Source organism: Salvelinus sp. IW2-2015, linkage group LG4q.2 (assembly GCF_002910315.2).
Source record: "Salvelinus sp. IW2-2015 linkage group LG4q.2, ASM291031v2, whole genome shotgun sequence".
Lineage (NCBI taxonomy): Eukaryota > Metazoa > Chordata > Actinopteri > Salmoniformes > Salmonidae > Salvelinus > Salvelinus sp. IW2-2015.
In genome coordinates, this window is record NC_036843.1 from 18,532,825 (window position 1) to 18,556,958 (window position 24,134).

Sequence of the window (24,134 nt, forward strand, 5' to 3'; positions counted from 1 at the left end):
TTTGACTAAATAATATAGCTGAAGAAGAATTTACGGAGTATTGAGAATGAATGCCTGTGATCAGAAAGTTGAATTTCATGATAGCCGACAAACCCATTGCAGYATTAGACAGATGGGTATACAGAGAAGATTTACTTGCGTCCCGTTAGAGGTTGGGATGTTGATGTTGTAGTTTCAATGAGCAAGGCAGAGGCAAAACGCCTGATATGGACAGTGATGCTGCAGAGATGGCAGGAGCAGTGGAATAGAGATACTAAGGGCAGGCATTTATTTCAAGTACAGAGGAAAGCTTGGGAGCGGAGTACGGCAGGAAGGGACAGAAGAGAGGAGGCTATTTTTACAAGATTAAGGGTAGGACACAGCCAGTAGTCCTTAAATGTGATAGGAAAGCATCCAACAGGAAAGTGTGATTATTGCCAGGAAACAGAAACGGCGGAGCATGTATTGCTACAGTGTGGGCAGATCACGTATGAGGGAGAATTGTAATTATTTTATTTTATTTAACCCTTATTTAACTAGGCAAGTCAGTTCAGAACAAATTCTTATTTACAATGACGGCCTTCCCCGGCCAAACCCGGATGACGCTGGGCCAATTGTGCGCCGCCCTATGTGACTCCCAATCACAGTCGGTTGTGATACAGCCTGGAATCTAACCAGGGTCTGTAGTGACGCTGGAGAAGGGGATACAGGAAATTAGTTTAAAGAGTATATTGAGTAGAACGTCATTAGATATAGTCTCAAATATTTAATATTTTTTAAGAGCAACGGGGCAGGTAGAATTTTGTTTCTCCGTCTCTGGTCTACACCCCCAGTACAGTAGGTGGCGGTAATGCACCATCACGTTGGATGTAAAGCGCCGATAAACCCCACCGAATAAGAAGTTGCTATCCGACCAATCCCAAGCGAGCTAACGATTGTTTAGACATTTCAGAGAAGCTGAAAAGAGTAACTTATCATAACATTGATTAGCTTGTTTTCATGTTATTAGGAATAAACAGAAGTTAAAATGTCAAACGATACGGTAGTACATTGGAAGGAACTTTTGAAAAGAAGATTGGCATCCTCCAAGAAAGGTTTTCTACGTCCATAGCTAGATCTGTTGTGTTTATTTAGATAGCAAGTTAGCTAGCTAACGTTAGGCTAATTTCAGCTAGCTAGTCATATTTATGAATAGCTAGTTWGCTACTTATTTATTTTTGTGTAAGAAAAACTAGATAACTAGCAATKTACCCACTCAATTATTGAACTTTCACAAAGCCTTATTGTGTCAACATGTATTCATTTCTGTTCAGATGAGAGGACTGAGGAGGAGAAGAAAGCAGAAGAGACAGCACTCTTCACCAAATACTACACAGAGTGGAGGGGTGGAGGCAACAGAGAGAACTACAGGAACATRCCACGCTTCTACTACAGGGCAATTGAACATTCTGACAGAAACATTCTAGCTAACTAATCAGATAATTTTTTGGGGGTGTTTTGACATCTTTATAGCAATTGTGATATTCACAACATGTTTTTTTTAGGGTCATTTAGCAGACGCTCTTATTCAGAGCGACTTAGAGTATCAGTGCATACATTTCCCCCTTGGGAATGGAACCCAGAACCCTGGCGTTGCAAGCACCAAGCTCTACCAACTGAGCCAAAACGGGACTGAAGTGCTTTTGTGAGGGGCTGAAAGGACCATGGTTTCTGAAGTCTTATATATCTGTGTGATCCCTATAGCTTCCTGCAGAGGATGAAGTTCTCCTGCAGAAGCTGCGGGAGGAGTCCAGAGCCGTCTTTCTGCAGAGGAAGAGCCGGGAGCTTCTGGACAATGAAGAGTTACAGGTGAGACTGACATCTGGTTCAATCAAACAACTATTTAGTCAAATAGAAAGATTTACAAGCACTGYAATCTGGTAAGTCCATGGCACTATTAAAGTAATCAAACCTAATTATTTAACCTAGACCTTCTTTCTGTTATCTAGAATCTGTGGTTTCTGCTGGACAAACATCAAGTGCTACCCATGACAGGAGAGGAGGCAATGATAAGCTATGACAGTTTTCTGAAGGTTGGAGAAAAAGCAGGAGTTAAGTGCATGTGAGTACTCGGCATATTACGTTTTGGAGCCACAAAGTTTTGTGCTAATCACTTGGGCAGAATTAACACTGTTTACATTCATATTAGCCCGAAAGCATGTTTTTAGCTGGTGTGAAAAGGCAACAGGACTACTATAATGAGACATACTGTATGTGTAAACTACGGGTGGATTTATTAGTCGTAGCAAAACGTTTTGCACCGTAGTCATTTTTATATTGTAAATCTGCTCCAAAGTATTRCCATGAATAATAGAGAGGTACAGGATATGTGATGTATACAAATGTAAGCAAGGTTTGAAAATATTATGCTTTAGTCTAATATTATATTAGTTTCTTGTTGTCAATTTGCAGTCTACAAATTAACCATTTTTGACATATCTTGGAATGGAACGTGGAATTTTCTAACAGTTTTTTTGTCCTGCCTTTCGCTCCTAGGCAGTTCTTCACTGCCAGAGTGTATGCCAAACTTCTCCACAACGATCCATATGGCAGGATATCAATTATGCAGTTCTTTAACTATGTCATGAGAAAAGGTCAGTTTCTTATCCATGTCTCCTATTGTCTTGCATCCATAACTTTCATCCATAACTTAGGTCCAACAAATTTGGCCAGACAACTTTTTCAGTCAGAACATCTGGATAATGGAACACCCTGCCAACCAAGAGAGTGTTTTACTAGCATCAAGGCAAACCTGAAAAAGTGGCTAAAGGCAAACCAGTCGTGTGAAAATTAAGACATTCCTACTCTTAAGATGTCAGATACCTTTAAACAAAATATTATCATTATATTATCTATTATTGTATATTAGTGTTATATTGCTGTTTTCTGCCTAGGGACTACAGAATAAAATTATCACATAAAATGTGCTATCTAACTAAGTCTGGTGTAATGGCATGTTGTACATCAGGGATGGGCAACTTTGGGAGCCACAAAAAATTTGGGAGCCACAAAAAATCGGAACTCATCATGAGTGGCTTGCGGGTCTGCGAACCCACATCCATACTTTTTGAGGGCCCTAAGTGAAAATGTGTTGAGTTTGGTGGGAAAGTGAAGTTGGTCTTTTGTAACAGTGTTCGATAAGTGCCTTGTCCTGATTTTGATATTGATGTCTCTTCTTCCAGTGTGGCTTCACCAGACGAGGATAGGACTGAGTCTCTATGACGTGGCTGGACAGGGCTACCTCCGTGAGTCTGTAAGCACTCTCACTACTTTACTTTTACACCAAAATCTTGTGTTGGTGGCTCCTTAGTGAAATAGGGATATTCCTTCCCTCCCTACTTTCTCATGATTCCTATTGAGACCCATTTGTGCTTTTCAGAGATGTGAAAGATGATATTTACTATGACCTTGATGCAGGAACCACCCTCCTGTGAAGCATCTCTGGTTACAGGGTGTTGTTCTTCTCTGTAACATGTTCTTCTCAGTGACCCTTTTGCCTTTGGTTAACCAACCGATGGTGTTTTTTTGTTKATTTATTTGTGTTGTTCGTAACTGATTTTTTAAAAACTTATTTTGTACATAATGTTGCCGCTACCATCTCTTATGACCGAAAATAACTTTTGGACATCAGGACTGCGATTACTCACCACGGACTGGCAGAATCATTTTTTTTCTTTTAACGAGTCTGACGAGCCCGACACYAACGATATAATGCTTTCTCGGGAACAGGCCCAGATCCCCGTGATTTGCATGAAGAGGAGGRGGCGAAAAAGAGGCCAGAGGCTYGACTGGATTCTGAGAATTCGTACTTCCTTCCATTCTGCAAGCAAACGTGCAATCTTTGGTGAATAAAATTGATGACCTACGCGCAAGATTAAACTACCAACAGGWCWTTCAAAACTGTAAAATCTTATTCTTCACGGAGTCGTGGCTGAACGACGACACTATCAACATACAGTTGTCTGGTTATACGCTGTACTTGCAGGTATTTTTGTCTCGAGCTATTGCTCGCCTTATCTCATGATAAGCTGTAGACCACACTATCTACCTAGAGAGTTTTCATCTGTATTTTTTGTAGCTGTTTACATACCACCACAGTCAGAAGCTGGCACTAAGACAGCATTGAATGAGCTGTATTCCACCATAAGCAAACAAGAAAACGCTCACCCAGAGGCGGCGCTCCCAGTAACCAGGGACATTAATGCAGGGAAACTTAAATCCGTTTTACCAAATTTCTATCAGCATGTTAAATCTGGACCACCTTTACTCCACACACAGAGATGCATACCAAGCTCTCCCTCGCCCTCCATTTGGCAAATCTGACCATAATTCTATCCTCCTGATTCCTGCTTACAAGCAAAAAAATTAAGCAGGACGCACCAGTGACTAGATCAATAAAAAAGTGGTCAGATGAAGCAGATGCTWAACTACAMGACTGTTTTGCTAGCACAGACTGGAATATGTTCCGGGATTCCTCCGATGGCATTGAGTAGTACACCACATCAGTCATTGGCTTCATCAATAAGTGCATTGATGACGTCGTCCCAACAGTGACCTTACATACATACCCAATCTAGAAGCCATGGATTACAGGCAACATCCGCACTGAATTAAAGGGTAGAGCTGCCGCTTTTAAGGAGCGGGACTCTAACCRGGAAGCTTATAAGAAATCCCGACATGCCCTCCGACGAACCATCAAACTGGCAAAGCGTCAATACAGGACTAAGATTGAATCATACTACACCGGCTCTGACGCTCATCGGATGTGGCAGGGCTTGCAAACCATTACAGACTACAAAGGGAAGCACAGCCAAGAGCTGCCCAGTGACACGATCCTACCAGACAAGCTAAACTACTATGCTCGCTTCGAGGCAAATAACACTGAAACATTTATGAGAGCACCAGCTGTTCCAGAAGACTGTGTGATCATGCTCTTCGCAGCCAATGTGAGTAAGACCTTTTAACAGGTCAACATTCACAAGGCTGCAGGGCCAGACGGATTACCAGGWRGTGTACTGCGAGCATGCGCTGACCAACTGGCAAGTGTCTTCACTGACATTTTCAACCTCTCCCTGTCCGAGTCTAAAATACCAACATGTTTTAAGCATACCACCATAGTGCCTGTGCCACGGAACACTAAGGTAACCTGCCAAAATGACTACCGACCCGTAGCTTTCACGTCTGTAGCCATGAAGTGCTTTGAAAGGCTGGTCATGACTCACATCAACAACATTATCCCAGAAACCCTAGACCCACTCCAATTTACATACCAACGCCAACAGATCCACAGATGACGCAATCTCTATTGCACTCCACACTGCCCTTTCCCACCTGGACAAAAGGAACACCTATGTGASAATGCTATTCATTGACTACAGCTCAGCGTTCAACACCATAGTGCCCTCAAAGCTCATCAATAAGCTAAGGACCCTGGGACTAAACACCTCTCTCTGCAACTGGATCCTGGACTTCCTGACGGGCTGCACCCACGTGGTAAAAGTAGGCAACAACACATTCACCACGCTGATCCTCAACACAGGGGCCCCTCAGGGGTGRGTGCTCAGTCCCCTCCTGTACTCCCTGTTCACTCATGACTGTGTGGCCAGGCACGACTTCAACACCATCATTAAGTTTGCCAATGATCACCGACAACGACGAGACAGCCTATAGGGAGGAGGTAAGAGACCTGGCCGTGTGGTGCCAGGACAACTACCTATCCCTCAATGTGATCAAGACAAAGGAAATGATTGTGGACTACAGGAAAAAGAGGACCAAGCATGCCCCCATTCTCATCGACGGGGTTGCAGTGGAGCAGTTTGAGAGCTTCAAGTTCCTTGGTGTCCATATCACCAACAAACTAACATGGTCTAAGCACACCAAGACAATTGTGAAGAGGGCACGACAAAACCTATTCCKKCTCAGGAGACTGAAAAGATTTGMCATGGGTCCTCAGATKCTCAAAAGGTTCAACAGCTGCACCATCGAGAGCATCCTGACTGGTTGCATCACTGCCTGTTATGGCAACTGCTCGGCCTCCGACCGCAAGGCACTACAGTGGGTAGTGCGAACAGCCCAGTACATCACCGGGGCCAAGCTTCCTGCCATTGTAAGMTCTACACCTGTTGTATTRGMRGCATGTGACTAATACAATTTTATTTTATTTGTTTTTTCCAGCAAAGCGACAAATATTATGACTTTTGGGGTGTAAATTGTCCAAGTTGCCCCAGATTCACTATAAGTTGAACATCAGACTGTTTAGAATTCAGATTTGACTTATTGTTGAGATGATATGTGTGTGTTTTGTAATGTGATAGGACTTGGAGAACTACATTTTAGAGCTGATTCCCACACTCCCTCAGCTGGATGGCCTGGAGAAGTCCTTCTATTCCTTCTATGTCTGCACCGCTGTCCGCAAGTTTTTCTTCTTCCTGGATCCCCTACGGACTGGTTTGTTACTTATGATAACTAACCAAAAACATATTTGTCAAATGTGCAGACTTCTGTAAGATTCCTATAACTTCTTTGTCATGCCTATAACTTGTTTGTCTGTGCCTGCTCTGACGAAATAACATCTTGTTCCATTTATTCATGTTTATTCTCAGGGAAAATTAAGATTCAAGACATCTTGGCCTGCAGCTTTTTGGATGATCTACTTGAGCTGAGAGATGAGGAGCTTTCCAAGGAGAGCCAGGAATCCAACTGGTTCTCTGCACCCTCTGCTCTTAGAGTTTATGGTACGCAGCAGCTATTTGATAAAAAAAAATGCCTCATAGACATTAGGCTAATCTGAAGCCGGTAACACATGAATGTTCAAATAAAAAAAGAGATTCTAGATTATCTTTGTCCTCTTGGTAAGATGGTCGATCATGTGTTCCCTTTTGCAGGTCAGTACCTGAATCTTGACAAGGACCACAACGGCATGCTCAGTAAGGAGGAGCTGTCTCGCTACGGCACTGGCACTCTGACCAGCATCTTTCTGGACCGCGTGTACCAGGAGTGCCTCACCTACGACGGAGAGATGGTAAGAACCTTGCCTGCTGTTCTGACCTATTTTACTATACATGTGCGTACTTAAAATAGATGATTGATGTCGGTGTGTTGCAAAGACTCTCCTTGCAGGTTTATAGCTCTTTGTCTAAATGTAAAATAGTTTAACCAAATACGATGACTTTGAACTGTACGAAACCATCTAAAACACACTCTTACTCAGAATTGCTCAGATTCCACATGGCATAAGACCATTATCACATAGTTGTTCTAAGATTTTATCAAAGGACACAGTAAGTGTGAAATGTGTTATGACCTGATTTGATGCTTAATCTGGTCTTGACTCTGTGTCTCTCCCAGGACTATAAGACGTACCTGGACTTTGTCCTGGCTCTGGAGAACAGGAAGGAGCCTGCAGCGCTGCAGTACATCTTCAAGCTGCTGGACATGGAGAATAAGGGCTACCTCAATGTCTTCGCACTCAACTACTTCTTCAGGGTGAGACATCAGAGGGATAAATAGAGAGAGCAGAGTAGACAGTGGTACCTCTCCATCTGAAATCCTGCCCACTGAACAAAAAGTGTTGTCATGGGCRTCCCGAGTGGTGCAGCAGTCTAAGGCACTGCATGGCAGTGCTGAGGCATCACTACAGACTCGGGTTCGATCCCAGGCTGTGTTACAGCCGGCCGTGCCCGGGAGACCCATAAGGCTGCGCACAATTGGCCCAGCGTCATCCGGGTTATGGGAGGGTTTGTCCGGCCGGGATGTCCTTGTCTCATCGTGCTCTAGCGACTCCTTGTGGTGGGCCGGGCTTGGCAGGGTCGTGTTTCGGAGAGGAGTTGCAGCGATGAGACAAGACTGTAACTACCAATTGGATATCATGAAATTGGGGGGGGGAATATATTTATATTTATAAATTATCTACTTTTTTTGTGAACAATTATTATTTATTAAGTCACTATCAAAACAATCAATGAAAATAATAATAATTGATCTACATCTGAAAACTGTTGTAACATTGCATCATGTATTTTTGCTTCATGTATTTTCCACCAGGCCATTCAGGAGCAGATGAAAATCCATGGCCAGGAGTCGGTGTCCTTCCAGGATGTCAAGGTAAATAGACTTTGTCCCGTTACCGTATTCACCATGGAGGAAGTAACTCTGAAGTATACTACTGGTTACTGTAAATCCGCTTGAAGTATCCATTTCTTCCAGAAATATTGTGTGGTTACACCATGCCCAAAAGCCATTGGGCGCAAATTGATTTTGTCCCCCCACATCAAACGCGATCACGACTCGCAGGTTGAAATATCACAACAAACTCMGAACCAATTATATTAATTTGAAGAGAGGTAGAAAAGTATGAAAAATGTATGGCAATTTAGCTAGCTAGCTTGCAGTTGCTAGCAAATTTGTCCAATTTAGCAAGCTTGCTGTTGTTAGCTAATTTGTCATGGGATATAAACGTTGAGTTGTTATTTTACCTGAAATGCACAAGGTCATCTACTCCGACAATTAATCCACACATAAAACGGTCAACCGAATCATTTCTAGTCATCTCTCCTCCTTCCAGGGTTTGTCTTTGGACTTTTTATATGGCGATTGGCATCTAGCTTTCATAATAAGGTGTATTACCACAACTGACCCACCAACTTCAGTTCATTTTTCAATTACCCACGTTAGTATAACCAATGAGGAGATGGCACGTGGGTATATGCTTCTATAAACCAATGAGGAGATGGGAGAGGCAGGACTTGCATTGCGTTCATTGTCACAAATAGAACTGACTTCTATTTTAGCGCTTGGCAACGCAGACGCTCGTTGGCGCGCACGAGCAGTGTGGGTGAAATTATTGAATAACATGTGTCCATTTATTTTGGAACACACGCGACGCGAGTGTTCTGGTCAGCATGTTAGTGTGGGTGTCAAGCATTTGTATGGAGTTAACCAGAAGGTATTGTGCTCAGTAGGTGTTCAGTGTTTCCCCAAGCTCTATTCTGAGTTTGTTTATACAAATTTTACATTGATGCAAATTTGTCATGCCATAAAATCGAAGTTCCCTGACTGCTTTTTACAGTCTCAAACTGCATTCTCATTTGTACTAGTAGGGATTTTGTTTTTAAAACTGTAATCTTTAATCGTGATATGCCCGTTTGCGATATTACAAGAAGTTACTGCAAAGAACAGTTTTTTCCCTCAGACGTCATTGCGCGCGTGATAGAACAGCAGCATATCTACTGACATTTCTTTTACCATGATGTGTGATGCTCCTCAGCTCTGCTTCAACAAAACAAAAACAATAACAACGGCCGTGGGGCGGACAGTGGTGCTGTTTTCCCCATTGTGGATTCCATCTTTAATAATGATTTCAATAATTAACTCATTGATTTTAATAAGTCGTTTAAAAAAAAGTTGCAATGTTGTGCCTTCAGGATGAGATCTTTGACATGGTGAAGCCAAAGGATCCCTACAAGATCACGTTGCAGGATCTAGTGAACAGCAGCCAAGGAGACACAGTAACCAGCATCCTCATTGATCTCAACGGATTCTGGACTTATGAAAACAGGGAAGTTCTGGTTGCTAACGACAACGACAGCAACACAGCTGACCTTGACGATACATGAATCTTCAGTCAAACTGGGGACTACTAGACTCAGCAAGAAGATGATAAATGTTATGGTAAAGATTCTAGACACACTCACTGGAACTCAGTTGTTTAAAAAATAACTTGTCAAGACTTRGAAATACACAGTTGTATGACCTGTTTAAATGTTTATTAATGTAGTGTACAAAGTATAGAAAATTAAAATACTATGTATTTTACTCTAAAAATGACTATAAAAAGCCTTCAAATGAAACTGTTTTTCCATTAACACATTATAAAATGTTTTTACATAATTATGTTGGCCTTTCAGTTTTRCTTTCCTTGGGTAAAGGTGTGTAGTGTGAATACCGTAGGATGGGAAAATATTTTCCTTATACAACCAGCCCTAATAAAGTGACATTTCATATTATTGCTGTTCAAAAGAAAAGCAGCAGATATTTTTTAAACATGTTTCACTTTACCTTGGGCTTCCTTCTCAAGCCTTATACACTCAGAAGGGATCATGGCAGATAAGGTAAACTTCAGCAGAGCTATTTCTAAATATATGGTTCTGGACAATAGTAATGACTGAAGTGTGAGCACAGATGCCAACAAGCAACGTGTGAAGTTTTGTTAAAGGCCTGGAGGACAGTTCCCAACATTATTTTGATGAACTTTCTGAAAAGAACTGGAGAACTAGTCATAGTAAAACAATAGGATATTTGTGGGTATTTTAAGGGGAAAATTGTCATGGTTGATAATGAATATAAAAAGCAATTTCCAACTGAAATAAATCAACTATTCCAATAACATTATGCACCTCTGGAATGGTTTTTAGAAAGGTCACTTATCTCGCTGCTAACTTATTGTATAACAATGTTATTAAGTACCTGAATTTTTTTTAATCAGATCTCTTAAACCCGCAAATAGTTAAAATCAGCATCATATCTATAATGTGTGTGCTCATTCACTGACGCACAGCAATGTTCATTGCACACAAAAGTTAATGCATATTGACAACGCAGCAACTAAAAAATATGTATTCTGTCTCATGTCTGACTTACAGTATTAATAGAACATGATCAATATGATACAAAAATAAGAACTACACTATAGCAAAAATGCTGAGGAGGCTACATCGTGAAATGTGAAGATGTCCATTTAATTGAACTGTTAGGTGGGGATGGGGGCAGGGAATCTGTTGGCATCAGGTGTGGCATCTTGATCCAGCTCAAAGGTGACGTTGACGAAGGAGGCTTTACCCTCCGGCTGCTCCATGGCTGGCTGCTGCATCTCCTGGTCACGCTCCTCAAAACGACGCTCTGCCTCCTCAGACAGCCGGTTCTCCTCCTCCTCCTCCTCCTCCTGTCAGTCACAACATGAATGAGGATTAGGGATACTAAGCTACACCTTGGAGTAGTAACAAGTAGTGACAAAATAGTGGTAACACATTAATAGTAATTAAGCATGCCAAGGTCTGCCAGTAGATGCTTCCCCATTGACAAGACAACGTACCTCCTTTTTCATTCTGTAGTACTCGTCAATAGCATACTGGTACTTAGGTGAGGTAATGCCAAACAATGAGGCCATTCTCTCCCCAAGATAGTCACAAACTGAAAGCACAAGGCAGAGGCACAGTATTACCAAGACACAGAACATTACATTTATATATTTTGACACTCATCATATGTGTGTATCTTTAGTCTAGTATACATAATACCACATTTACCTGAAATAGTGGAGGTTGCCACTCTCCACATGTGAAACAAGAAATATGGACCCCAAGTCAACCTGGACTATAATAAAAATATGACACAATAACAAAACAAAGTTAACAAAATGCAGGAATATTTCATTCTATTCATGTCATGGAGTAAAGTCCAATTTGAATTTATAAGGACATAGAAACCAACAGGGTCAGCTGAGGTCTTAACAGCTATAGAAGCTTGCACTTCCTCCTCCTCTTCTTCTTCATCTGTGCTGTATTCCTCCATGGTCTCTCCACTGGCAAAGTAAATCGTTCTTCGGGGCACCTTCTGCTTCTTCATCCCTAAGTCTCCCAGCTCCACACTCTCAAACTCCTTCACCATATTGGAGCTCTGTCAATCATCATCACCAACAACAACAAAAACAGTCTATTCTCAAAACATGTTTGGTTACAGCTGGTAGAAACAGGATTTTACTATCATGTTAGCACTAGAAAKCTTAGCAGCTACGTTATAGGGCTGTTTACATTTGTCTCGTTATTTTGAGGTTAGTAAATCACCATTTGAATAAAAACATTCCAACAGGTTTTTCAAGCAGTTTCTGTGAGTGATTGATTCATAGCCAGCTATGTCTGTGTTATAATTGTTAACAAATAGCCTACAGAATGCACGTATTTATTAATTAATGTTCGAGATAGATAGCTAGATATATAGCTAGCTGCTGATGCTACAAGGAAGTATTAAGGTTAGATCGCTAGCTAAAACAAACACAACACAAAATGTTTTTTATTGGCTAAACTCATGAGAACAGGTCTAAAATTGTAATTATGACACAATCGCACCTTTTCAGCGTCCATAGCTTTCCCCAAAGAGATGTTGACATTAGTGAGATATAGCGACAGCTCTGCCATCTCACTTCTCTCTCAAATTTCGGAAGTGACGTGGATAGGGGTTTGGTCATAGAGATCCTATTAAATTACTAGACGGATTTTTCACAAACCCTTCTCCCTTGGTCAGGGAGAAATCCAAAACCTGTCTAATTGGAATGAATGGCAGTAGAGGCATAGTCAGGGAGAAATCCAAAACCTGTCAAATTGGAATGAATGGCAGTAGAGGCATAGGTGATGCATTTCCTGCTTTTACTTACACAGGACAATAAATGTAACGCATAATAAGTAAGTTACCAGGGGGCAGGGCTACCGACGTAAAAACTAATCTGAAGAGGGGGCTGGCTAAGGCTAAAACTGGCGAGTGTAGAGAGTATAGGGATATTGTTATCCACGTCGGCACAAACGATGTTCGGATGAAACAGTCAGAGGTCATCAAGCACAACATKGCTTCAGCGTGTAAATTAGCTAGAAAGATGTGTCAGCATTGAGTAATTGTCTCTGGCCCCCTCCCAGTTAGGGGGAGTGATGAGCTCTACAAAAGTCTCACAACTCAATCGCTGGTTGAAAACTGTTTTCTGTGCCTCCCAAAAGATAGAAAATGTAGATAATATGCCCTCTTTCTGGGACTCATCCACAACATGTTATCTAATCGGGTGTCTACAAACAGGACCAAGCTTTGCTTGCTGAGGAGTGACAGGGCTCTAACTCCTCTAGCTCCACAATGAGATAGGGTGCAGACCAGCAGCCTGCCAGTTTAGTGGAGTCTGCGACTAGCATAGTTAGTGTAGTCAGTGTAGTCAGCTCAGCTATCCCCATTGAGACCGTGTCTGTGCCTCGATCTAGGTTGGGCAAAACTAATCACTTTAGTGTTCACTTTAGCAATCTCACTGGAATAAAGACCTCTTCCATTCCTGTCATTATTGAAAAATATTATGATATCTCAAAAAAGGGCTACTTAATGTTAGATCCCTCACTTCCAAGGCAGTTAAAGTCAATTAACTAATCACTGATCATCATCTTGATGTGATTGGCTTGACTGAAACATGGRTTAAGCCTGATTAATTTACTGTGTTAAATGAGGCCTCTCCTCCTGGTTACGCTAGTGACCATATCCCTGCGCATCCCGCAAAGGCGGAGGTGTTGSTAACATTTATGATAGCAAATGTCAATTTACCTAAAAAAAAATACTGCGTTTTTATCTTTTGAGCTTCTAGTCATGAAATCTATGCAGCCTACTCAATCACTTTTTTATAGCTACTGTTTACAGACCTCCAGGACCATATATAGAGTTCCTCACCGAGTTCCCTGAATTCTTATCGGACCTTGTAGTCATGGCAGATAATATTCACATTTTTGGTGACTTTAATATTCACATGGAAAAGTCCACAGATCCAAAAGGCTTTCGGAGCAATCACCGACTCAGTGGGTTTTGTCTCCGGACCTACTCACTGCCAGTCATACCCTGGACKTAGTTTTGTCTCGTGGAATAAATATTGTGGATCTTAATGTTTTTCCTCATAATCCTGGACTATCGGACCACCATRTTATTACGTTTACAATCGCAACAGATAATCTGCTTAGACCCCAACCAAGGATCATCAAAAGCCGTGCTAGGAATTCTCAGACAACCCAAAGATTCCTAGATGCCCTTCCAAACTCCCTCTACCTACCCAAGGACGTCGGAGTACAAAAAACGGTTAACCACCTAACTGAGGAACTAAATTTAACCTTGCGTAATATCCGAGATGCAGTCACACCCCTAAAATCAAAAAACATTTGTCACAAGAAACTAGCTCCCTGGTATACAGAAAATACCAGAGGCCTGAAGCAAGCTTTCAGAAAATTGGAATGGAAATTTAACTCTGCCAAACTGGAAGACTTCCGACTAGCTTGGAAAGACAGTACCGTGCAATATCAAAGGGCCCTCACTGCTGCTCAATCATCCTATTTTTCCAAACTAATTGAGTAGAATAAGAACAATCCAAAATTTAAAAAATGATACTGTCGCAAAGCTAACTAAAATGCAGCAAGAGAGGATGGCTTTCACTCCAGCAGTGATGAATTCATGAACTTCTTCAACGAAAATATCATAATCATTAGAAAGCAAATTACGGACTCCTCTTTGAATCTGCATATTTCTCCAAAGCTCAGTTGTCCTGAGTCTGCACAATACTGCCAGGACCTGGGATCAATGGAAACACTCAAGCTTTTAAAATCCTATATCTCTTGACGCATTCATGAAAATAGTTATGGCTTCTAAACCTTCAAGCTGCATACTGGACCCTATTCCAACTAAACTACTGAAAGAGCTGCTTCTTGTGCTTGGCTCTCCTATGTTGAACATAATTAATGGCTCCCTATCCACCGGATGTGTACCAAACTCACTAAAAGTGGCAGTAATAAAGCCTCTCTTGAAAAAGCCAAACCTTGACCCAGAAAATATTAAAAAACTAGCGGCCTATATCAAATCTCCCATTCCTCTCAAAAAAATGGGAAAAGCTGTTGTGCAGCAAGTCACTGCCTTCCTGAAGACAAACAATGTATACAAAACGCTTCAGTCTGGTTTTAGACCCCAATCAAAGAACTGAGACTGCACTCATGAAGGTGGTAAATTACTTTTTAATGGCGTCAGACCAAGGCTCTTCATCTGTCCGCGTGCTCCTAGACCTTAGTGCTGCTTTTGACACCATCGATCACCACATTCTTTTGGAGAGATTGGAAACCCTAACTGGTCTACACAGACAAGTTTTGGCCTGGTTTAGATCTTATCTGTCGGAAAGATATCAGTTTGTCTCTGTGGATGGTTTGTCCTCTGACAAATCAATTGTACGTTTCGGTGTTCCTCGAGGTTCCGTTTTAGGACCACTATTGTTTTCACAATATATTTTACCTCTTGGTGATGTCATTCGGAAACATAATGTTCACTTTCACTGCTATGCAGACGATACACAGCTCTACATTTCGATAAAATATGGTGAAGCTCCAAAATTGCACTCCCTGGGAGTGGATAGCGGCATATTTTTTACTTTTAAACTCGGACAAAACAGAGATGCTAGTTCTAGGTCCCAAGAGACAAAGAGATCTTCTGTTGGATCTGACAATTAATCTTGATGGTTGTACCGTCGTCTCAAATAAAACTGTGAAGGACCTCGGCGTTACTCTGGACCCTGATCTCTCTTTTGATGAACATATCAAGACTGTTTCAAGGACAGCTTTTTTCCATTTTCACAACATTGCAAAACTCTAAAACTTTTTGTCCAAAAATGATGCAGAAAATCTAATCCATGCTTTTGTTACTTCTAGATTAGACTACTGCAATGCTCTACTTCCCGGCTACCTGGATAAAGCACTAAATAAACTTCAGTTAGTGCTGAACATGGCTGCTAGAATCTTGACTAGAACCCCAAAATGTGATCATATTACTCCAGTACTAGCCTCTCTAAACTGGCTTCCTGTGAAGGCTAGGGCTGATTTCAAGGTTTTACCGCTAACCTACAAAGCATTGCATGGGCTTGCTCCTACCTATCTCTCCGATTTGGTCCTGCCGTACATACCTACATGTACGCTACGGTCACAAGACGCAGGTCTCCTTATTGTCCCTAGGGCTTTCTCCTATAGAGCTCTATTTTTATGGAATGGTCTGCCTATCCATGTGAGAGACGCAGACTCAACCTTTAAGTCTTTATTGAACACTCATCTCTTCAGTAGGTCCTATGATTGAGTGTAGTCTGGCCCAAGGGTGCGAAGGTGAACAGAAAGGCACTGGAGCGACGCACCACCCTTGCTGTCTCTGCCTGGCCGGTTCCCCTCTCTCCACCTATTACGGGTGCTGAGTCACTGGCTTACTAGTGCTCTTCCATGCCGTCCCTAGGAGGGGTGCGTCACTTGAGTGGGTTGAGTCACTGACATGATCTTTCTGTCCGGGTTGGCGCCCCCTCAGGTTCGTGCCGTGGTGGAGATCTTTGTGGATTATACTCAGCCTTGTCTCAGGGTAGTAAGTTGGTGGTTTGCGGATATCCCTCTAGTGGTGTGGGGGCTGTGCTTTGGCAAAGTGGGTGGGGTTATATCCTACCTGGTTGGCCCTGTCCGGGGGTATCGTTGGACGGGGCCGCAGTGTCTCCCGACCCCTCCTGTCTCAGCCTCCAGTATCTATGCTGCAATAGTTTGTGTCGGGGGGCTAGAGTCAGTCTGTTATGTCTGGTGTAATTCTCCTGTCTTATCCAGTGTCCTGTGTGAATTTAAGTTTTCTCCCTCTAATTCTCTCTCCCTTCCCTCCCGCAGGACCTGAGGCCTAGGACCATGCCTCAGGACTACCTGGCCTGATGACTCCTTGCTGTCCCCAGTCCACTTAGTTGTGCTGCTGCTCCAGTTTCAACTGCTCTGTCTGCGGCTATGGAACCCTGACCTGTTCACCGGGTGTGCTACCTTGTCCTGGACCTGCTGTTTTCGACTCTCTCTCTCTACCGCACCTGCTGTCTCGAACTCTGAATGCTCGGCTATGAAAAGCCAATTGACATTTACTCCTGAGGTGCTGACCTGTTGCACCCTCTACAACCACTGTGATTATTATTATTTGACCCTGCTGGTCATCTATGAACGTTGGCCATGTAGTGTTATAATCTCCACCCGGCACAGCCAGAAGAGGACTGTCCACCCCTCAGAGCCTGGTTCCTCTCTAGGTTTCTTCCTATGTTCCCGCCTTTCTACGGTGCTTTTCCTGGCCACAGTGCTTCTACATCTGAATTACTTGCTGTTTGGGGTTTTAGGCTGGGTTTCTATATAGCACTTTGTGACATCGGCTGGTGTAAAAAGGGCTTTATAAATACATTTGATTGATTGATTGAACGACGTGGTCTTGGCGTGGGCAGAGAATTCAATAAAATGACCATTTTACTATTTTATTCTTATAAATCCAGTAGAATATTGCGGGGCTCAACTGCAATGAAAGTACTCCACCTTGCGCACTTGAGAGGTATGGCAAAAATAACAGCACTTGGGTCAAACCATTTCCCCAAATGGCTTGATAAAATAATACTACATTTGTAGATGTCGTCAGTACAACTAAATGGACAACATACTAAGGGGAAACTAAAGTTGTATCAAACAGATGTATTTTCATAAGGAAAGCAAACTATGTCGGCCTGTTTCATAAGTGGGATTTTGCAGAGTATTGTTTTCATCCCCACGTAGTCATAGAAGTGGTATCATCCAATAGTATTGAACACAAAGCTGCTGAATGTTGTTTGTTTTCCACACAGAGAGTAGCGGAACAGTACCGTTGTCGCACAATCTTACAACGGTTATATTTACACTTTTGTTTGCGAATAATAGTTTAGTGGCCTGCGCCATGGCTCTGTGCGGGGGTGTTGGAGCCATGGCTTTACCAAGCGAGCTTATCGTCCACATATTTTCATTCTTGTCCGACCGTGACAAGCTTCGGGCCTCGTCSGTGTGCTCTCGCTGGAGGGAGTGTCTGTTTTACCCATCGCTTTGGACGGAGCTCAAGTTGCGTGTCGGAGGTGGCTCGAATGGGGGAGGCTATGGCTCCGAACAGACCCCAAGATTAGACTTTCTCATGAGGAAGTTTGGCTCCTTCGTGCGCGAGCTACAGCTCGAGTTTGCCCCAGTTGAAGGATATCTAAGGCCATTGAATGGCGTGGAGGGCAGGATGGAATCTGTCGAAAGCGACCCTCAGTTCCCTGGCCGCTGGAAAGACGCAATTATCACCTATTTGGACCAGGTGTTGTGTGTCCTCGGATGTATTCGAAACAACAGGTAGTTGGATACATCAACATCAGGTTTAATGCAAAGTGCGTCAGCTACGCCATACTCGTCAAATTGAGTGTGTTGGGTCTGCGTAGTCAGCGAGCTAACCTTTAGCTAGCCTAGCTATAAACAAACCCACCATGTCATTACGTAATCGGGTCATGTCGTTCTCTACGGATTTCTGCGTTTCCTGCCTGATTGAGGTGTCGTTTTTCGCCTATTCAAGCTATAATCTAGCTACTTGGTATATAGGACATGTCAGTCTGAAGTCTGTTTTTCTGCCTGGTATGCAAATGTTGCTAGGGCATGTTTATAATTTGAACTACATTGCTGCAGCAGTGGTGGTCATGCTCAGGTAATCTATAAACGGAACCACTAAGGTCAGCAATGACATTGGCAGSATGCTTTCATTTGCAAGTCCGGCTTCTCAAACCTGTACTAGCAATATGTCAATATCTTTTGGACACGTACTGTCCTGAAAAGTTCCAGTTGCACTGCCACATAGGGAGACTTAAAACTGTCTTGAGGCATTTCTTTGTTGGTAGTTAATTCCAGTACTCATTCAATAACGGCACACTTGTGAAAGAGAGCTCTAGAGATGTTGGTTGTACAGTCAAATGAGGAATGCTGGGTTTGTGGTGTACACCAGTGATGTTGAAAGGTGTTGATTGTCACAGGCCTTCTGGCAAATTGGTGAGGACGTGCATACTGTTTGAGTTGTTTGCAGTCGTGTTTGTTGCAGAGTACAATTAGAACATACTGTCACTGACCTCCACTATGGCTGATTGTGTCTGGTTTTGTCTAAAGCTCATACTACTTTCTCGCTCTAGGAATCTCCAGAAGCTGAGTCTGTATGGGGATACCTGCGTTCTTCAGGATGAGGGCATTCTGGACAGTGCCTATCTCAACCAGGTTGACCAAGGAGGAGTGAAAATCAAAGAGTGAGTGGCTTTATATCTTGCTTAAGGTGACAAAAGGGCATAAATGGGTCACAATCACAGTCCTCAGTTGAAATTCTGCCTCATAGAATTACATATAGAACACATAACTAGGTATTTTTTAAATTTATTTAACCATTATTTGATTAGGCAAGTCAGTTAAGAACTAATTCTTATTTACAATGAAGGCCTAAGAATAGTGCCTTGTTCAGGGGCAGAATGACAGATTTTGACCTTGTCAGCTTGGGGATTGATCTAYCAAACTTTAGGTTACTGGGCCAATGCTCTAACCACTAGGCTACCTGCTGCCCCAGGTAATCTAATAGGATTTATGTTCTGCCAAAAATTTTTTTTTTCCTGTATTCATTTTAATTTAGAGTAGACTTATTTGCATATATGAGAGTCAAAGACGTGACAAAGATTTTAACTTTCTCTCTCTCTGTCTTTGTGTTTGTATTCCTCTGGCCTGGAATAGGATCCAGCAGCTGTTAGTGGAAGTTTTGTCTAACAGCAGGCAGATGAAGTGGCTGTCCTCAGCCTTCATGCTGGGTGTGGTGACCCCCTGCTCCCTGGCCTCTCTGTCCAACCCCAGCGCTGCCTCCCTGGAGCACCTCAGCCTGTTGGACAACCAGCTGCCCTGCCTGTCCTCCCCTGTGGAGCTGGAGCGCCTTGTCCACCTGCGTTCCCTGGCCCTCGACTTCTGTGACTTCACCTCTGAGATGTGCCGCCTGCTGGCTGGAGGACACCGTGCTCCACTACACCGCCTCTCCTTGATGGTGAATGGTGCCGCTCTGGAGGCCAAGCCGCTGGATTGCACCGCCAGTGAGGATGACTGGAAGGCCCTGGTCCGACGCTGCGCTAACCTGCGGGTCTACATGATGGCCCTGGATGTGTCCAGCCAGGACCTGCTGAGGGTGCTCAAGCCCAGCCTACCCCTGGAGAGGATCCACCTGGACAGCTACTCCACCCTGGTCACAGACGGCACGCTGGAGCTCATTTCCCAGCAGTACAACAAGACCCTGAGCCACTTCGTCCTGATGAGGGATGACACCGGCTTCCCTGACCTCAGCGTCAACCGCAACGAAGACCCGCTGGTCCTACTAGCCTGGCGCTGCGTACACCTCTCTGTCCTGGTTATCCATGGTGAGTCAGCCTGGGTCAAAAGCTAGTATTACGTAGCTCAACACTTTTAGTGTAGCCTAACATTTTAATGGGAGTGATTTCGATTACGAATATCATGGGTTCTAGTTGCTCAGATAAAATAACCAGTTATACATATTTTCTATAGGAGTAATGTTATGTCTAGTGTGTGTATAGTGTAGAMGTCATATTGGCAGCATGTTGATTTGTATAGCACAGATCAAATGGAGTTGGTTTACATTCAGTATGCAGTATGTTTTTTCTACAGTGGTGTTCAATGTGATTCTCCTCTGTCTGAACACCACAGGCTACACTGTGTGGTCCCACAACCTGGTGGCCATCTCCCGTCTACGTGGCTCCAGCCTCAAGGTCCTGGCTGTGTCCGAGGAGAGTATCGACTTCGACCCGGACCAGGGGGTCTTCATGGAGGGTGACCCCGTCCACAACCTGGTGAAGGAGGTGTCCCAGGGCCTGGGGCGCATCTGGCACCCCTCCATGGACTCCAACTTGGTCCTCAGCGAGCCCACCCAGCACTTCCACAGGGAGATGCAGAGCTTCAGCCTGGGCATGTAGGCTAGAGCTACAACCGCCAGGCCGGTCCTCCATCTGGGTCGTGTTCATTAGGCACCAAACGGAAGAAAACAAGACCTAAACAGGGAGGGACTACCCGGGCTTGTCCAGTAAGAAACGCTCATCTTCTGTTTTCTGTTGCAAAACGTTTTGAAACGTTTTCTGTTGTGTGCCCTAAAGAACACGACCCTGGTCTGGCCTGCTGCACATGCTCAGTGCTTGTCATGATGATATAATCTAAACCTTATGGGTCCTATCTCATTTGCATACTTTATTTTTAGTGTATATTTTCTTTCTTTGTAGAATGAACTAATCCTTTATATGTGCTGTGTTTAATCAGTATTAGCTCTATATTTATATCTATCTATATATATCCTGCTTATGAATAGGAGAGTATAGTCGGGTATTTGATTAGTAGCTAATTGAGCGATTGGTGTATGGAGGGGGCTTTTTTTTTACACAGCTAGCTTACTTGTATTGCAAGTTTTCTTTTTGGTTTTGTCTGTTTGTTGTTTTTCTCTTAGCGAGTGCTGAGTTACCGTAAACTAACTTATCAGTTAATCCACCTTGGCTTTTTGCAATGACGGAATCCTTTGTAATTGTTTGTTCACCTTTTTAAGGGGAGATTAGTCCAGTGGTCTTCCGGCAGAGGGAGGGACAGTGCTGGTGGACTGTTAGGCCCCCCTAACCCCTCACTTCCTGTCTGCTCTTTARTTTTGTGTTTTGGAGATAATATGATTGCTATGTTACGGGACTAAGATCCTGCTGGTTCTTCTCAGCCCAGAGGTGGGATGTGATACAATTCTGCTGGTGAAACAAATTGCTAAGGGTTCCACACTGACACACTCATGCTGAGACCCTTTGAGCTGCCTACGTACAGCTGCAGTACTTTAGTCAGGGGTCAGCATTGACAGTCATGTGCTGCAGTTTGCTCTCAGAAAAATCCTCTCTGTCTGTCTCAGGTAGGCAAAACATGATGATGAAGATGGTGGTGGGGGTGATGATGATGTATACTATGAAACAATCAGCTAGTCTGTCAGTTTAATCCAGTTTTTCTTGAGTCACAGTTGCCTTGGAAATCCCCTTGTGTTCTGGATTCAATCGTTTTTGCCATCAAATCTGCCCATTTTACCACAGGGTAAACAAACTTAGTCGTACATTTGTTTTAAGATTAAGGTGTTGAAAGAGCTTAAAGAATGGCAAATTACTCCTTGCACGTATTTCTCTTGTTCACAGTTTTAGGGCAAAGTACTTGCTGTGTTGACTGACTCCAGGGCCACAGTGTTTCACCTGCTGAGCGTTGGATGGAGGGAGGCATATATTTGCTTGTTCCATATCTCAGGATTTTTGCACTTTCTGTACTTTTTTCCAATGAAGGCTTTATTTTAATGGAAAGCTATCTGTTCTAAGGGCCAGTGTGCGTGGTGGTGGGACTGAATACTGGATACTAATACTGGGGAAAGAAATCTTCCAACACAACGCACACCAGAGGTTGTTGGTTTTATTTTTCTAGCCCCGCCTCGTTCCCTCGATTMAACTTTTAAGAAGGTTAAGATCCGTGATGTCTGTCTGTGAAAAGACTTTTAATGACGTTTTCTATTGTTGTGTACTTGCTGTTTTAGAGCTCAGAGTAGTAGAGGGAATCTGAAGTTGGTTGCTCAGTGGTAGAATGTAAATGTGAAGCTAACAACCTTTTTTTAATGTGTAAAGTTGTCTGCTATCCAGAATTCCCCCTACGTACGAATATCTTCTTTATCCTCGCTTGTAAAGCTTAGGGAACCAGTCTTGACTGATAAGGCAGTACAGTGTGTGGGGCCTGGAATAGGTGACCTCTCTGGTAGGCCTCTGCTTGTTCTGTGCTGCTGAGATATTGTAACATTCCAGAGAAGACYAGAGTAGGCTACATCTCTTGACCTTGAGTGGTTATGAAGCCGTCGGTCGGCTATTGCTTCTTGTTGCGTTCCTCCGTGCCCATGACTTTCATTGGTACTACCAAAGCCAGCCATTTCAGTTAAAGAAGAGATAAAGTACTGTATATTGAGGAAAAAATAATCTTGTATAGAAACATCTGACATCAGATGGCAAGAAGTGTGTGTGTGATCCATGTTTCAAACAATGTCACAATCAGCCTGTGGAATCCACTACTAATCTGTTTAGCTGTTGCAGTCAGATATGAGCCTGCATGCAAGGTTCCACTCGGAGTAAACTTAGTCTATCTACGGTTTATGCATGAGAAGCATCAATATGGGGGAAAAGTAATATTGAAACTATATGCATGTTAAGAGGGATTCTAAAAGTGTTCCAAGTCCTGTCAATTTTTAGTACCACACCAAAAAGGATAGATAATATTCTATATTTGGAGTTAACTTGTTTGTGCTGAACAGGGGTAGGGTAAGACCTTGTTAGAGGAAGAGGATGACGAATGCCAGTCAATTGTTACAATGTGTAAAACATCCTAATGTTGCATTCATGCTGTGCCTAAATCCAGAGTAGCTTTAATTTCAAATGTTCCATTTGTTCTGCGTTCGTTTCCAGTTCATTGTCTAGTACCGCATTTGACTACCGTTACAGAAGCATAGCTCATTTACACATCAGTGTTTTTTTWGTTTTTTGTGTGTTTTGTGTAAAGTTTCAAAAGTGCATACATCAGAGAAGGGGGTGTATGGTGTGTTTGAAGTAAAACATGGTGTACCACTTTCTCACCAGTGAGCAGGAAACAGCCTTTCTCAGGGTTACTGTCAGTTGGGGGAGAGGAGGAAATGATTTCCATCGCTCAGGCCTCACCATCATAATGAAAGTTAGGATCAATATTTTTTCCAACAAGTCACTGGATTTTAAAAACGTTGTGTCAGCGCGTCTGCGTCAGCTGCCAAAGATCACGGTGTGAAACAACTCTTATAAAGTGCCCACATGCTGGCAGAGGGCAGGGCCCATGGCTGATCAGCTGTGATGTACTACTACGACTACTCCTTTACAACTACTACTATACTTCTAGAAATATGATATACTTACTGAATAGGGGGTGAAGTTGGACCACATGTGGTGCACAGCTGAGCTGTGGTTTGGTCAACAACAGTAGAGCTCTCTCTTTACAAATGCACCTGTTTCACTGTGAAGAGTGAATGTAATTTAAGTATAGATAAAATCAAGATTGGTTGATTCTATCAGACCAGTACGCTGCTAAGAAATGTGTAAGGAACATTCCACTGGGGAGTTAAAAACAAACAAAATGGCCAAATGTCTGCATGAGATGARTTTTTTTTTTTTTTWACTCTTATTCTTTGTTTTGAAGGGTAACGGGATCCAGTAGGTAGGTCACAACTGGTCTTTTGATTAAAATAATTGTTTGCATAGAGGTTGTGTAGCCCAGTCTTTCTGCATGTTGAAAGGCACAGCACAGCAGACTGGGGATATTTTGTTACTATGGACAAAAAGAAGACCAGTTGGGTTATTTGTAGGTTACAACTGTGAGGTTGGATCCCCTTTTTTTATTTGATATTGTTTTATTATTTCTGAACTCTTTTTATATGCA

The 24,134-nt window shown here is 42.9% G+C and overlaps 3 protein-coding genes across 4 annotated transcripts; 2 read left to right on the forward strand and 1 right to left on the reverse strand.

Moving 5' to 3' along the window:
• Window positions 1-879: 879 nt before the first annotated feature.
• Window positions 880-9,906, forward strand: ppp2r3c (protein phosphatase 2, regulatory subunit B'', gamma). 2 transcript variants are annotated; one of them, XM_023986859.2, is made up of 12 exons: window positions 880-1,073; window positions 1,293-1,414; window positions 1,723-1,827; window positions 1,968-2,080; window positions 2,515-2,612; window positions 3,201-3,271; window positions 6,333-6,465; window positions 6,621-6,752; window positions 6,903-7,039; window positions 7,366-7,503; window positions 8,062-8,121; window positions 9,441-9,906. In XM_023986859.2, the coding sequence occupies exons 1-12, from the start codon at window positions 1,007-1,009 to the stop codon at window positions 9,630-9,632; spliced, it is 1,368 nt and encodes a 455-aa protein (XP_023842627.1). In that variant the 5' UTR covers window positions 880-1,006; the 3' UTR covers window positions 9,633-9,906. The 2 variants fall into 2 exon arrangements, with proteins under 2 accessions (XP_023842627.1, XP_070299513.1); XM_070443412.1 differs by lacking the exons at window positions 880-1,073; window positions 1,293-1,414; window positions 1,723-1,827; ... (1 more) ...; window positions 2,515-2,612; window positions 3,201-3,271 and adding an exon at window positions 5,530-6,124.
• Window positions 9,907-10,292: 386 nt separating this feature from the next.
• fam177a1 (family with sequence similarity 177 member A1) lies at window positions 10,293-12,250 on the reverse strand. Its single transcript, XM_023986860.2, has 5 exons — window positions 12,141-12,250; window positions 11,506-11,691; window positions 11,322-11,388; window positions 11,108-11,205; window positions 10,293-10,957 (listed from the first exon to the last, which is right to left on the reverse strand). The coding sequence occupies exons 1-5, from the start codon at window positions 12,207-12,209 to the stop codon at window positions 10,766-10,768; spliced, it is 612 nt and encodes a 203-aa protein (XP_023842628.1). The 5' UTR covers window positions 12,210-12,250; the 3' UTR covers window positions 10,293-10,765.
• A 5,153-nt stretch (window positions 12,251-17,403) lies between these two features.
• LOC111963432 (F-box only protein 33) lies at window positions 17,404-21,046 on the forward strand. The gene is made up of 4 exons (XM_023986861.2): window positions 17,404-17,963; window positions 18,785-18,895; window positions 19,368-20,035; window positions 20,340-21,046. The coding sequence occupies exons 1-4, from the start codon at window positions 17,425-17,427 to the stop codon at window positions 20,603-20,605; spliced, it is 1,584 nt and encodes a 527-aa protein (XP_023842629.1). The 5' UTR covers window positions 17,404-17,424; the 3' UTR covers window positions 20,606-21,046.
• Window positions 21,047-24,134: the final 3,088 nt, after the last annotated feature.